Source organism: Eptatretus burgeri, chromosome 1 (assembly GCF_056783735.1).
Source record: "Eptatretus burgeri isolate ZD-2024b chromosome 1, Ebu_testis_v1, whole genome shotgun sequence".
NCBI lineage: Eukaryota > Metazoa > Chordata > Myxini > Myxiniformes > Myxinidae > Eptatretus > Eptatretus burgeri.
Window position 1 is genome coordinate 7,624,157 of NC_140961.1, and position 16,969 is coordinate 7,641,125.

At 42.4% G+C, this 16,969-nt stretch overlaps 1 protein-coding gene across 4 annotated transcripts in view; it reads left to right on the plus strand.

Annotated features, from left to right (window-relative positions):
• LOC147033818 (uncharacterized) overlaps positions 1-16,969 on the plus strand; it is a 225,003-nt gene that overhangs the window by 196,752 nt on the left and 11,282 nt on the right. For all 4 annotated transcript variants that reach the window (XM_085871363.1, XM_085871374.1, XM_085871354.1 and 1 more), the window contains one exon: positions 11,779-11,879. In XM_085871363.1, coding sequence (XP_085727489.1) covers positions 11,779-11,857 — 79 coding nt within the window. In that variant the 3' untranslated portion in view covers positions 11,858-11,879. The remainder of the gene's footprint in view (positions 1-11,778; positions 11,880-16,969) is intronic.

Below are 16,969 nucleotides of genomic sequence, written 5' to 3' on the forward strand. Positions count from 1 at the left end.
ATCCTAAACATGTTTTTAAGAAAAAAAATGTTTTGCCAACAACATTTATTGATTACATGATAGAAACATCGATTACTGTCATCTGAATGGTGGGCATTGATAAAGGTAAGTACAAGTAAATTGCATGTTGCGTCACCACTGTTCAAACTTCAGGGCTTGAACTTCCGTTTCTTCGAACTCCTGGAATGTTCAGCGGCAGGGAGGTCTCTCTTCAGATTCCAACAGTAGTCAGCCATCATGACTGCGTCCCAGCGACCCTGATACCTGGTCTCCATCTCCTTCATGTCCTGATGGAATCTCTCCCCCTGCTCGTCACTCATTGAACCCAGGTTCTCAGGAAACCGGTTCATATGTGAAAATAGGTAGTGCATCTTGATGCTCATGTTGCAGCCCAGGTTTCTGAAAGCAGTCAGCATGTTGTTGACAAGTTCTGCGTAGTTTCTGGCCTTATTGTTGCCAAGAAAGTTCTTCACTACCAAAACAAATGTCTTCCACGCTTCCAGTTCCACTTCGTTCATTGAGTTTTTGAACTCTGGATCTCTGATGTGAGCTGACGGATCTGAGAACCATCAAAGCATGCCAGCACTTTCCAACTTCCCCATGGTCAATCCTGGAAAAGCCTGGCACAAGTAAGTGAAGCAGTCACCATCTTTGTCCAGAGCCTTGGTGAGCACTGCTTGATTAAGCCGAGCTTGATGTGCAGCGGTGGGAAGAGTATTCTGTCTCTGTCCACCAGAGGGGTCGTTGATGACGTTCCTTTCTTTGCATGGCACCCAATTTCCCTCCCGCACAGGCCAGTCCTTCTTCGTGTAATGCTGAGCACGGTCCCTACTATCCCACATGGCCACAGAAAACATGGGTCACTTGAGTGAAGCCAGACTGTTGTCCCAACAAAAAGTTCACCATCTTCAGGTCAACACAAAATAAACCACTTAAGCTGGGATCATAACCAATTTTCTCCAGCACGTACTTCACCGCTTCACTTACTTCTCCTTCAGTGTAGTCGAGTGAGCTGATGGAGTACAGAGGCAAAATGGTTTGCTGCTTGTGTTTTGCAGAACACATTTCAGTGATCGCTTGCTGCTGTCCAGTCATGAACAGTCTCCAATCTTTGGGTTCTGTACTGTGGCACTCCAAGCTTGAGCAGAAGCGCATGTCATAAATTGGTGCATGTAGGTATTGTACATTCTTCAGAGTTCGTTATTTCAAGAAATACAACTTTTTTGTATCACATTATTACAAAATCTGCCCCATTAACTTTAGTTTTGATCCACAAACTTTATGCTTTGCCTCACCAATTTTTGGAAGATTTTGAGGTTTTATGACTTCAAACTGATCCCTTTTTCGACATAATCACCTGTAGAACTATCGTACCTGAATAATACTTCTTGTCATATTATTTCCAATTAAAACAATTATTTGACATGATATTTTACCCCCACCAACTTCTTCTAAAATGCTCCACACATGCGTACATGTGAACAAAAATGTAAAAAAGCGACATGTGGCCATATCTCAAAAACTTGACCTGATTGAACAAAAAACTAATGTGAGTTTTGGATTCAGCGCATCAGATTCGTCCTTAAATCAGCTTAAAAAATGCAGACAACAAATTTGTTGTTGACCAGTGTAATTGGTGAGTTGTCAAATGTTACTGCTTTCATCTCCTATTGCCGATATTGCTAGACTCAAGCTCCATTTAGCCCAGCCTAGCTCCAGGACGGTAGCAATGACAGTGGTGAGGCCCAGCTATATGCTGTCCTGATTTCGTACTATGACAACAGTGTTGGGATTGTCAGAAGCAAGGTTTGCTAAGTTTGCCTCGTGCAAACAAGATTCCACTGGAGAAAACATTTTCAAACTGCTTGATCATGAGTTCAGTGACAGGGAAAATTCCGTGGGGAAATTGTGTTTCCTTTTGTGCTGATAATGCCTCTGTCATGGTGGGCAAGCACAAAGGAGTCGCTGCTTATATCCACAAACAAAAAATCCAGAGTGCTACATCATGGGATGCTCCTTGCCATATGATGCACAATACGGCCAAGAAGGCGGTCACGTCATAGGCCTTACCCATTGAATTAGATGACTTTCTCTCATCGATATTTACTACTACTTGGACAAAAGTAGTAAACGCATCAAAGGAGTGAAAGCACTGCAAGAACTCTGTGATGCCCCGACACACAAGATTCTGAAGCATGTCGCAACAAGGTGGCTGTCCCTTTTGGTCAGTGCCTAGACAGGCTGATTGAACAGTGGGAGCCACTTCGCCTCTTCTTAAAAGAGAAGAAGTACGAAGAAAAATGCAACCAACTGTAACCAAGGACTCTAACAACGAGCAAGAAGGACGGCACTGTATCTACTGCCAGTACTGGCACTGCAGGATCAAGCACACTAGTGGAGCAGCATTCACCACTACCACTGCGAGTATCTGCTGCGAAAGGAAGACAACAGGGACAGCACCAAAACCAATGCTGAGAGCACGTAGTGCATCACCGGCCCTTCACATCACGTTCATCTACAAAGCAGATCCCTTCAGGGTCGAGAGAAAGACTGTGATAGTCCCATCTACAGGCAAAAGAAGGACCCAAGTTAAGTTCTGCTTTTGGCCAAATCACTTGATAGAAGCTCCAGCCAAAGACCTTCGAATCAGAGGTCTTCTTCCCTTGGCTGCACCTACCTCCAAGCTCTCTCTCCTCAAACGTAAAATTGGATCTTGGTACTACGAGTCTGACCTCTTCTGCTGGCAGTAAACGCAAGTGTGATCGCCCCTGCGGCTAAGTGTACTACGAAGTTCTACAACTAAAAGCGCATCTTCCTCAGAGCACACCTGTGTGCAGGAATCTAGAGAAAACGTGTCAACAGAGATGTTCTTGTCTCCCACTAAACAAAAAAACTCTATTGTTTCTTCCTTCGATATGCGTTAACAAGCTTTTGAGAAGGGGAATCTTCTGCTCCAAAGAGACGAACCCTGTATTCATCTCCTGCACGGAGGAATTGAATGATCTTCTGAAAGATATCTTCGTACGGTTTTTGAAACCATCGGTGTCATCGGTTGCTCTGAAGTAAATGTACCCTTCTCTGACAGAAATCATCAGAAGAATGATGAGGACCTCATGATTGGGAACGATGCCAAACTGTATATAAAGGGGAACAAAGGAGTCTCAAAAGAAATCCACCTTCACTCTGAGTGGAGTCAGACATCCAAGGTTTCTTCAGTGCAGTTCGCTCATATTATGTGAAAGCCTGCAATTACATCTTCAAAACCTGGCCGCTAGATGGATGAATTAGCCAAGCATGCTCAGGTGCTGGATGTTAAGCTACACCAAGAAGTGGGGACATTTGACTGTGTGGAGTTTTTCATCAAGAAATTCCCCTGTCTGTTTAGTGGCGGTGATAGTGACATAGACAGTCTTGAGAGTGGAATTCGCTCACTACCAGGCAGGCACGCCTCCATAGCTACAGTATTGCTACTGAGACAGTGAGAGTGGATGAGCAGTGGCATCGGATTTCACAGCTCACAGATCCCTGCACTGGTGCCAAGAAGTATCCTAATTTGAGCAAAGTGATGAAGGGAATCTTGGTCATTCCTCATTCGAACGCATCACATGTGAGCGGGCACCTCAGTCTTGTACGGAAGAATCATACTTGTTCATTTCGTCCCAATTTGAGTGTCAAAACCCTGGAAGCTCTCTTAATTGAAAAACTAGCTCATAGCACCCCTTGCTACCAGAGAGAATACAGCAAAGACATAATCAGAAGGGCTAAAGAGAGCCACACAGCATCTCTGTGCAAAGCTGCACTGGAAAAGGCCAGCAGCATGGTAGTACCAGCCAGTAAGGTAACAGAAAAATATTGCTTCTTTTGTGCTTTTTGTTAATCTTTGATTGTCCCTAACTTACTAATATTAACATACATGTAACATTAAAAAAGTGCACAATTTTCCCCTTTTTTTTGTTCAAAAAAGTGGGAATTCTTAACATGTTAAATGCTCCAAAATAGGGCTCAGAGGGAGCCACGAGAGAGGGCGTCTAGAATTTCCCAAGGGCTTCCAGGGCCCCTAAGGCGGGCCCTGGACACGCCGCAAAGGGTCGAAGCACTCCCGCGCTCGAGATGTGCGCTTTGCTTTAGCACATTATGTGGTGTCGGTTGAAAATCCTCCCTAATTCTGATTTCCAAAAGTTGGCATCTCTGGTATATATATATATATATATATATATATATATATATATATATATATATATATATATATATATGCAGTTGGCGAACGAGGTTATCTTTTGAGAAACGTGTCGTTAAGGGCGGCTAAGTCACATTTGCTCTATGGCGAGGTGCGGCCGTATGCTCTACGGAGAATTTACAGAAACGTGCTGCGGCAGCATGGCAGAGGGTTTCTCTGCAGTGGCCTCACGGTGGCCCTACGCCCGTTTGGCTATCGACTTTACAGGCCGTCGAGGGGCAACGGCCCGTGGAATTATAACGTTGGAGTTATAACTTTTTTCATTGGCTTCGAACGCGGCGTAGCAATTCGACAAGCCTGGAAAAAAAATGTCCGGGTAAAAAAAATAAAAATAAAAATTCCCCACTTGTTACAGTCCGTCTGGGGTCAAATCGCGTTCACCTTAGGGCACGCACGGCCATGCGCACCTTGTGGGCACCTTGAGGCGAGCCTTGCAATCACATTCTGATGGCCACCGCAGGGCCCCCTGTGTTAAGGGTCACCGTGCGACATCGAATCAAAGACCGTGGCGAACCCCACGTGCTTCCCAATTGATCCGTGCGGCTCCCGAAAATCATATGTGACTGCTACATTGTGTGACTGTGGAAATACTGTGGCCGCCCGTATAATTGAGTCCAATGGCCGTGATTTTGGAGACCCCACGTCGCCGTGGCAAATTCATGACTTCAGCCTTAGCGACGTCCGGCACGGTTCAGAAGATCGTTTTTTATCTGGTCTGCCAGCCATCCTACGGTTTTTGACCGAAGATCACATGTTCACTCAGCTTGTACTGTATTTTTATTTTTATTGTTTGTCTGTAATCACGTATAAAAATTTCTGCAGAGCACAGTTATGGCCATTGGACGTAATTTTTGTAACTTCGCATGGGGCAGAGGCCTATCCCGAGGTCCACGCGGTGACAGCGCATAAAATTTTGAAGGTCAAGGTCAAAGGTCAAGTTCACTTTGTCACAAATCAGGGGAGTCGACGCGCCTATTTTTTGAGTAATTTTGATCAGAGCGTCCCAAACTTCATGGGAATATAGTTCATGGTCTGGCGCTCAAGCTGATTAATTTTTGGTGGCGGTTGGCCTTGACCTTCATGGTTAGCGCCTGAAGTTCAGCCTGATTTGACCCCAAGGTCTTTGGGTCAAGTTTTAGGAACCATATCGTGTGGCGAGCGGCTCCAAATTGAACACCTCGATGAGTGCTTTCTGAGACCTCTGCGTTTGAGACATTATGACATCATTTGGTGACGTTATGAGTGCATATGTCATGGTTACTCTGTAGAACGATTCTCATTGGAATCTCTCGTAGGCAGATATTCGTCAAGGCAATGATCGCTCCTGGTGTTGATAGCAGCTCTAGCTTCGACCTCAGTGACGGTGAGCCCTTGAAAGGGAAGTCACACATGGTCACCTTTTGGCAAGATACGGGTCAGCCCTGCGGGTGACATTGGTTTATTTTTTTTTCTTTTTCGTTTTCGAACATTGTACTTACACAAATGCCTAGACAGTTCCGAGGCTATATGGTATAGCCTATTTTCGTTTTCGAACATCGTACTTGCACAAACCTAGACACCTCGGCTTTATGGTATAGCTATATGGTTTCCAGGTCAATCACTCGACGTGACCTCTTACTGGTCAATATCAGCAGTGGATTTTATCAAAAAGCGCGCTGTACGGAAAATGAGTTTGCAATGATGAACAAAACCTGAGATTAAATCAAGCACAGTGTGGAAAAATGAGTTGCTCAAGAGAAGCGTGTGGGTAAACACGAGATGTACAGTAGAACAACTGGTGCTGCGTGACACCTCGGCATGCTGCTTTACAGTAAACTGATTGTGGTGCGTTTTTTTTACAAGTAGAAAGCCAGTACACTCTAAAATAACGATAAGTACAGTATAGTAAATACATAAACCAGTAACATCATTGTTTATTATCATTATCAAGGTATTGGGGGAGTGTACATAACGGAATGGTGCTATTTTTATCGCCACGACTGGCAGCGCCATGTCAGCATGGGCCGCTCGGTGGATAGGAATGTTTCAGCTACTTTTTAATTTTTTTTCAGAGCTGGCAGATCCGTCGTATTTGGATCTGTCGTTGCCCGAACATCCATTTATATGACTGTGTATATATGTGTATATATATATATATATATATATATATATATATATATATATATATATATATATATATATATATATATATATATGTATATATACAGGGAGAACAAGTATTTGATACACTGCCGATTTTGCAGGTTTTCCCACTTACAAAGCACGTAGAGGTCTGTAATTTTTATCATCGGAACACTTCAACTGTGAAAGATGATCTAAAAACAAAAATCCTGAAAATCACATTGTATGATTTTCAAATAATTAAGGTGTGCGCATTTTATTGCATGAGGAGTCGTAGTATATTGAGTCGCCCGGCTCGTGAGTGTGCCAACCAGTAAGGGGAATTCCGGCTCTCACAGACGCCCTGTTAGTTTTGTCTTTAAGAAGGCCTGGCCCATTCTCCCACTCATTACCTTATTAACTGCAATGTTTGAACTCGTTATTTGCATAAAAGACAGCTGTCCACATTCAATCAATCAGACACCAACCTGTGTTTTCTCCACAATGGGCAAGAGCTTTCCCTGAGATGTCTAAGGCTACATCAGGGACAAAATTGTGGACTTGCACAAGGCTGGGATGGGCTACAGTGACAATAGGAACCAGGGAGCAGCTTGGTGAGAAGGCAACAACTGTTGGCGCACATACACTAGAAAATGGAAGCAAGTTGCCCAAGATAACTGGGGATGTCAATCTCCTCGGTCTGGGGCTCCATGCAAGATCTTCAAACCTCCGTGGAAGGTCCTCAATGATCATAGACAGGTTTGAGGGATCAGCCGTTCGTAACAACATGGCAGGACCTGGTCAATGACCTGAAGAGAGCTGGGACCACAGTATCATGAGCCGAAAACCATAAGGAACACACTACGTTTCACTCATGAGGGATTAAAATCCTGAAGCGCACGCAAGTGGTTACTCTGTAACGCAGCGCATGTTGAGGGGCCCGTCTGGATCATCCAGTTATGGTCATTGGCAAACTCTCCAGAGGAGAATGGGAGAAGGTCAGTGGTCTGAATTTGGTGACCAGAGCTTCATTGGTTTAAACTCCACTCGCTACAATTGGAGGAAACAATGGAAAGGATGAGTACAACCCCAGAACACCATCCCAACCATGAAGCATGGAGGTGGAAACACCATTCTTTGGGGATGCTTTCTGCACAGGGACAGGACGACTGCACCGTATTGAGGGAGTGATGGATGGGGCCATGTATCGCGAAATGTTGGTCTATGAATCGTCCTTACTGAAATGAAGGTGGATACTTTGGAAGCCCACCCTGGGGCGTGGCTGGGTCTTCCAGCATGACAACGACCACAACACACACACAGGCAACTAAGGAGTGGCTCCGCACACACACAGCATCTCAAGGTCCTGGAGTGGCCGAGCCAGTCTCCAGACCTGAACCCACACACACACAAATCTTTAGGGAGCTAAAGTCTGTGTTGCCCAGCCAGCCCCCAAATATGGAAGATCTGGAGAAGATCTGTATGGAGGATGGGCCAAAATCCCTGCTGCAGTTTGTGTAAACCTGGTTCAGAACTACAGGAAACGTCTGATGTCTGTAATTGCAAACAAAGGTTTATGTACTCAATATTTACAGTTCTGTTTTTCTGCACATGTATCAAATACTTATTTCATTCAATAAAATGTCCGAAATTAATTATTTAAAAAATCATACAATGTGATTTCAGGATTTTTGTTTTAGATTCCGCTTTAAACAAAGTGTACCTAAGTGATAAAAATTACAGACTCAACGTGTTTAAATTTTCCAAAACCTGCAAAATCGGCTGTGTATCAAATACTTGTTCTCCCCAGATCTGATATATATATATATATATATATATATATATATATATATATATATATATATATATATATATATATATATATATATATATGAGGCCCCGTGAGGAGGAGTGATGCAAGCGACATTGTTTAGTGATATGATGATAATAGGCTCGGATGATAGGGTAAGGGTTAAATAGTGCTATATGGCATTATCTCCAAAATGGCCGATGTCTCCTGACATCTCATCGCCTCATATATATGTTTTATATATATATACTAGTACGTGCCCGTAAAAAATTTTTTAAAAATCAATATTCCATGGAGGAGCAACAAACACCAACCACACAACGCTTCTTAGGTCTGCGTGTATACATACATATATATGTATATATATATATATATATATATATGATATATATATATATATATATATATATGGCCAATATATATCATATTAGCGCTATACGTATGAATTTGCCTTTCTCGCAATGTCGTGATGAAGAAAACAAAAAAGAGAAGAGAAATATGAATATATATATATACTTTTCCTGGTTCGGAGCATATATCCAGCACTGATGTTACCAAAATGTATGCATGCCTCATATGAAAATGGGCATGTGTTCTGTAATTATGCGGCATTGTGCTCCTCCCTTCTATAAATGAGTACTATAAGAAATCGAAATTATTAGAATACACGAAGTCATCATTATGGAAGCCGCATTGTAACCTGTAATGTGGGAATCGGCTGAGTTTCCCTTCCCCATCGGCCATGCCCACGCAACAACGTGTCTACTGTCATTGGTTTGGTAAATAAATGGCCATAACTTAGAGGAAGCACTTGTCCGATTTAATATCAAACCTTGAAAAGGCAAATCCTCATGTCCCCAGCAATATACCTGGCAAGTTTCAATTAGATCGGACCAGCGGTTGTCGAGAAGCAGCGGTCTCAGACACACACACACACACACGCACACACACACACACACGACACGCTGGCGCCATCAATATTACGATGCCGCCGCACACACATTACCACACACGCACATCATCATCGACATCACACACACACACACACATATATATATATATATATATATATATATATATATATATACTAGCGAAACCCGTGCACATGCACGGGATAGCAGTACAACATAGCTGGAAGCAGGCGACAGACCGTACACTGGGAATGACAAAAATACGCATTGTGCAAAATGCAAGTAGTACTATGGAACGCCAAGGCTTCCCAAACATTGTCGGCATGTCTGCTAAGTGCCACAGCAATTTCTTAGGGATCGTGTGACGGCGAGCTGAGTTTTTAGTGTGCAAGCTTGGTATTATAATAGAGATATCTATCTTTGTGTGTGTATATATATAGATATATATCTATCTATGTGTGTTTATATATATATATATATATATATATATATATATATATATATATATATATATATATATATATATATATATATATATATATATATATATATATATGTTGTGTCTGAAGAACACTACGATGAAATGTTGTGGAAGATTTGGCTTTTGGATCATTCTTCAAAGATGGAATGATCATGATAATTCTCTTAAAATGTTTTCTAGTGCCTGGTGTTTCAATTCCAAAAACACGATTTGTCTCGACCCTGCTCCTGAAAAGTTAGTCCGTAATTTATGGAATACTTACCAGCCATAAAAATGCTGTGATGGTGTTTGGATAGATCGAGTTGTTTTGTTTTCAGCTATTTTACTTGTTAAAGAATTATAGTTGGCAGTGTGCATTATTCCTAGCTCATGTTGGAATTTTCTTGAAGTATGAAGACATTGATGTTTTTCAATGTTTGCTCTGCATCATTGTTAAAATATGAGAATTTGTATGTTATACAATGATATGCCAAGGTTATCTGTCTTACACCGATCACAAGTGGAAAATCTAAAATTATGGCAATTGGTCTATTTGAATTGTTGAAAAAGCAAAATATTGCTTCATTGAAGGTCGGTCATTGAACGATTTCATGATTGCTCCTCATAAATTTCCCGGTCTTGTTGTGCAGTTTCTGCTGTCCCAATATTGAATCTGTCAAATAGCACTTTGTTGGAAGAGAATTTTCATCATAACAACACATTACACATGTAGACAAATTTTAGAGCCTGACTTGCAAGTTTTAATTTTTTTAAAGACCTTTTTTACACAATCATCACCAGTCTGCAACCTTCCCTCTAACATGTGTGGTTATCTCTCCTGGGGATAGAATTTGATTCTGTACTTCCAATGTGTGTCTTCAGCAGGGAAAGCTACATTGTAGAGCACGGAATATCTCCGAGGGGATTTGGATTAGGTCGTTAACCCTCCATTCCTGTGGTCATTCAACCTGCCATTCATAATATCAAATGCCTCCCTAAAGGTTCCCCACACAGAACCTTATGTAACCAACAAGACAGTTATTCGCTAGTCAGTTGCTCAGAAGGGAGTGCACTCTCACTTCTGAGCTGGCTCGTCTGGGTTCAAATCCTGACCTGATTACAAATTGTTCCACTGGTCATTTTAATACATGGTGTTGTATCATTGAATACAGACTTTTGGAGGGATGTTAATCAGGGTGTCCCATTTGTTAGCATTCGCTGTTAAACATTAACCCTTGCTCATTGTATTTGCTGAACAATCAGCCATTGTGTGTGTGTTCAACCTTGCCAAATTCCCTAAGTACTGCTGGAAAGCTTGAAAATGGCAAACCATACACCCAAGGTATCCCTTGCCCTGAGACCGCTTTGGCAGCACCGATGCTCTGGAAAGAGTAGTCACATTGTCATCATCAAGGGTTCAACAATATAGCGGTGATTGCTCAATCAATTTGGTGAAGTTCGCATTTTGACACCGTATCAATTCAAGCCATGGTTTTGTGAATGATACCATGGAAACTCCCAATGTGTATGACTAAGAGTACATGTAATAGCTGAAAGTGCACGCCAAATTAATAGGTACAAGGTAAAAGCCTTGTACCTATTCATTAACCTTCCCCTTCCAAATGACCTTTTTAAACCCTGCAGCACATATAGCAAATGCCCTTCACTTGTGTGCACATTTCGGTTTCAGAGTATAGGCAAGGATGCAATTAAGATGATATCAAATGGGACGTGGAGAATTTGCTCAACAATCGGCCATTGTGTGTGTGTTCAAATGGGATGTGGAGAATTATTGTTTTCGGTGTGGTGGATGTGAAACAGACATGATGGGTCAAATGACTTCTCTATTCGTTACCTTGCATGCAATTTAATTATTTCTTTTTGTGTGCATAAAGTGTAATGAACAATAAAAATGTGCGATTTGTAAGTTTTTATGTTTGTCTCATAAAATGGCATCCAGCATATCTACAGCAAAGCAACACGTGAGAAAATCAATTGTCACGTATGTATTGTGCCACGGATGAGGGAGAGTAAATGTGTGCGTGGAATGCGGCACAGCATGCGCACGGGGTTGCGTGACAATAAAAATGAATGAACACTTTTAATAAAAGCGGATATTGAAACGGTGTATTTTCTTTGCGAATGTAAATTGTTTAACCTAACCACAGCTTTTTGGACAATTCAACCTGGAGTTTTCTCAATAACCATATCGTGTGGAACGCAATGAACCATTTACACATTCTTGTGTACTCTCATCTAGAAAAAAAGAGAAGTTTGCGAAAGTTGTGAATGGGACAAAGAAAGAAGAGAAAACTCACTCAAGAAGTCAAGAGTGGTGAAGTCGAGGCTTCACATCTCAAGGTAATGTGGATTCAACCTTTACTGTTGCTGTGCATCCTTTATATTTCAAATACTCATGATGGTTATGTCTCCAATTATTTTTTAAATTGAATATCGCAACAAGTGCTTTTGCCAAAATGCTTCTGATGGAAGTTGAGCCAAGCCGAGCTTAACAGTAGGTATGCACAGGTTGATGTTGTGATGTGAGCGAGTATTGTCGTTGCAGCTGCAAAAAAAACAGGAAATTTTGGGATGTGCACAGGAGTGGATATTGGGTTGTTTTTTTTTCCCCACAATAACCATCGAGTGTTGGTAGTAATTACATCACCTGATCCATAACTGCACAAAATGGATGCAAAAATATTTTTATTGTTCTTTGTGGACGTTGTCTCTGGATAACTTTGAGAGGACGGCGTATCTTCAAGAGATGACGATCGCCAGTCACCCCAAGACTTCCCATGGGATCCCATGCCCAGAGTTGTTACCATACACAAAAGCCCAAGTGCAAGCGGGTACCGTGCCGGTAGTTACGCAACAGACTTTATTAATTCGGCTGAGCGAAACCAACGTCACGTCACCTCATCTGAGATCAAACTTAGATAATGAATATGAGCTGGCCAAACACCTCGGTATTCTTCTGCCACCATCGGAACGGACAGAATAAGTGAGGACATTGTTTCTTAAAGAAATGGCCTTAACTGACAGGACCAAAAATGCAAGTGTATTTACAATGGTAGGCCAAACAGGTATTCACAAGCAGAGAAAGCGATGAAATAGCATATATGTACAGCAGTTACAGCACATATACACCCCCCCTTGTTCCAAGTGCGGGTATGTCATATAAGGAATATGACAAATGACTTTACACTCTGCAGTACGTATGCTGACATCTTGCATCCGATGTGGAAAGGAGAGATGGGTGATTGTAAAAGAATGATGAGATGAATGATTAGCAACGAAGATGAGCTGAGATAGAAAAAAAAATAGATGGGGAGAGGACAAACCCCATACACACCTTCAATTTGTTGACTCTGGCCCCCACATCATGATTGAAGCTGGGACCCTCCGGGCTCACTCTCCTCCTGTACCTCACACAGCCACGGCACAGGTGTTTCCCCATGGTGTGGTGACATCACTCACGGAACGTGTCTAATGCGTCTCCTGTCAGAGCGCTGGTGCTTTCCACTCATCCTTTTTTATGGATCTCCAAATTCCCCCACCCCTTCGCCCCCTTCCCTCATCTGTGAGCTTTGCTGCCTTCATGCTGGATCTTGACATGATATTCTTCGATCGGCACTCACGAACCAGGCCCGTAAATAGCTTTCGGGGCACTCGTGAAGAGAATCGGCTCCCGGGCCTCCGGTTTTGGCGCAAACCCTTGTAACAGGTACTCATGAAGCGGGTTGAAACCGTTCCTGGCACTGACGGAATGTGTTCCTGTGTAATTAAAATAGACGGAAGATGCTTTCGAGAAAGGAATGTGGAATTATGAAAAATGACATGTGGGATTTTTAAGTACCCAATCTCAACGCAACTCTCTCAACACGGACTTCTATCAAAATGTAACACAGTTAAAATAAACAATATAACTACGAAATTGGGAGGATTTATTTGGGACTCAAAACCACAACAAACACACACACACACACACACACACACACACACACACACACACACACACACACACACACACACACACACACACACACACACACACACACACACACACACACACACACACACACACACACACACACACACACACACACACACACACACACACACACACACACACACACACACATACACACATACACACATACACACATACACACATACACACACACTGAATATCTTCTTACTCTAATTCACCATCTGTCTGTCTGTCTGTCTGTTCCCAGGTACCGCAAAAACTGCAGAACCGATCGCAACCATTTTTGGGGTGTGTAATCCTGGGACCCCTTGGCGTAAAATAGGCATAAATATAATAACATGACCCCCTTGACGGCTCCCATCAGGAGTGGGTGCTTTGAGTAAAATATAATTTGACGTCTGTCTGAATGTTCGCGTTTTGGCAAAGAATGCTGGGCCAACAATCACCAAATTTGGCACACAGACCAATTCCAACCCACAGATTGTCAGAGATTTTTTTTTATCCACCACCTCAGCTTCAGTGACCGATAAGGCACTTATGACTCTTTCGATCCCTTAGACCCGAAAGATCCATAAAATTCTTTACAACTTCAAACAACCTTTAATAACTCCAATACCCTAAAGACCCCGAAGACCTTTTTAGACTCTTGAGACCTTTAAGACCCAAAATACCCTGAAGACCCCTTCCACCCTTGTTCTTCGTTGCACGACACACGAGCCAGTGGCGGCCCACAGTGGCCGAAAGTGCAGCCGATAATACACAAATGCAAAAACGCCCCATCATAATCCGCCATAAATACTATCAAATTGACCTCATGGTTTCAAATGAGTGTTGCAATGCGAAGCATAAGAGTAGCATAAGTACATCAGGATATGGTTGCAGTATACAAACAATTACACTTGCAGCCCAGTTAACCACAACGAAGAAGAGTATGTGGAGGCAGGGCCGAGAAGCAGCCATCTTGGAGTCCTGCAGGCAGTGTTTTGGCTCTCACACTGACGACCTACCGGCAAAAGTGGCTCCCCTCGAAAACAAGAGTGAAGATCATTGTCTTATACCCTTTAGACAGATTAGACAGCTTGGACATGGGACCATTTCATGCTTTAAACCATTTGGACCTTTTTCAACCTTTTTACATGCATGAAAGTTTGGACCCTTTCAACCCCTGAGATCATAACAACAATTGGAATGTACCATTTGGACCATCGAGAACCTTTTCAAGCAAACACCAAACATCTATAGTTCTCTTACATAACACACACTGTACATTTTTCAGCAAGTAATGCTCAAACTCGACCCAGCCAGAGGATGGGTACTCTGCTATCGATAGTAATTGATTAGTCGGGAGGCTACTGGGAAAATTACTGAGAGATTTTTTTTTTTTTTTTGGCTTCTTTTTTTTCAAAGTTATTACATGCACGTACACTTCAATATGCATTCTGCGAAAATTCCTTTTTTGGAGGAGAGAGGGGAAGGCTGTAGGTGGAGTAAGGGGAAGGAAGTGGGGTTGGAGGGAGGGGAAGGAGAGTGGGTGGGAGGAGGGAAGGGAAGGGGATGAGTTGAGAGTCTGGAGGCCGGGGAGCAGAAGAGGTGGTGGGAGGCGGGGAGCAGAAGAGGTAGTGGGAGGAGGGAGGGGAAGGGGTGGGGTAGGACTCGAGAGAGAGGGGTGGGGTGGGATTTTGGAGAGAGGGGGTGCCGTGGGAGGAGGAGGAGAGAGGAAAGCGTGGGATGGGAGTCAAAAGGGAGGGGTGGGGTTCATGAGGGAGGGGGTGGGGAGTGATTAGGGTGGGGAAGGGGTGGGAGGAGGGACCCGAAGTTGCCCACAATTCCGTGTACCTTTGCGAGTATGTATATATTTATACACACACCAATTTATGTGGCTTTCTTTCTTTCTAGCTTTGGTCCTTATGCACGGCCACATCTTTTCAGTGACAAACTCCAAACTTGGGGAGCAAATACAACACTGTTAAGGGGTAACATAGGTCACATGGCCGTAGCCTCACGCGGAGGTGTGTGGTTCGGGAGGGGGGTATGAGAGACAAATTCTCGATGGCAATGTGTACTGTGTAGTGCCACCTGGTGGTGGTGGCAGAGGTTATTACAATTTCCTTTTTACCTGGGCAATGTGAAGGTTAAAGCACTCTTTGCACGGATAAATTTGTCGTCCTTCCTTTCTCCTACCCCTCCCCTCCCACCCAAAGAAAACAGAGGGGCCTGTCAAAGCCTGTCATCGTGTGTGCGACATTTCCAGCAGGAAGGGACATCAGGATGAATGAGGGGTGGAGGGGGAGAGGGGGGGTGGGATGTGAGGAGTGAGATGGGTGGGGGTGAGAAGTTAAAGTACTCCATGCATGAGTAAATTTGTCTTCCTCTCTTCCTTCTCACGCAATTTTTTGGCAAATACGATGATGAATTGGTCCATCATTGAATTAACGGGGTAGGCTCTGCGAGTGTGATGTAATATTTGAGCATTTGGGTTCTACATTTTAAAACAAAAAGGTGTATCCGCCGAAAAACGTAACGAGATATGCTCTGTAATCTATATTATAAAGCCGGAGTGATTGTTTGTCTGTCTGTCTGTCTCGGCCTGTCTCCGAAATACTCCCTCAGTTTTGGGGTGAGCTCTGACAAACCTTCTGTGGAACGTTTTGGGATCCCAATGGATGTCCGATTCGTCTGTATTGGGTGTCACCTGAGAATGGCGTTTATTTTTGTTTACTTCACGAGTGTTTGTATAAAGTGTATATATTAGTTTATCTCACGAGTGTTTGTATAAAGTGGATATATTAGTTTATCTCATGAGTGTTTGTATAAATTGTATATATTAGTTTACCTCCCGAGTGTTTGTATAAAGTGTATATATTAGTTTACCTTCTGAGTGTTTGTATAAAGTGTATATATTAGTTTACCTCATGAGTGTTTGTATAAAGTGTATATATTAGTTTCCCTCATGGGTGTTTGTATAAAGTGTATATATTAGTTGACCTCACGGGTGTTTGTATAAAGTGTATATATTAGTTTACCTTCTGAGTGTTTGTATAAAGTGTATATATTAGTTTACCTTCTGAGTGTTTGTATAAAGTGTATATATTAGTTTACCTCATGAGTGTTTGTATAAAGTGTATATATTAGTTTACCTTCTGAGTGTTTGTATAAAGTGTCTATATTAGTTTACCTCACGAGTGTTTGTATAAAGTGTGTATATTAGTTTACCTCATGAGTGTTTGTATAAAGTGTGTATATAAGTTTCCATTACGAGTGTTTGTATAAAGTGTATATATTGGTTTACATCACGAGTGTTTGTATAAAGCTTATATATTAGTTTACCTCATGAGTGTTTGTATAAAGAGTATATATTAGTTTACCTCATGGGTGTTTGTATAAAGTGTATATATTAGTTTACCTCATGGGTGTTTGTATCAAGTGTATATATTAGTTTACCTCCCGAGTGTTTGTA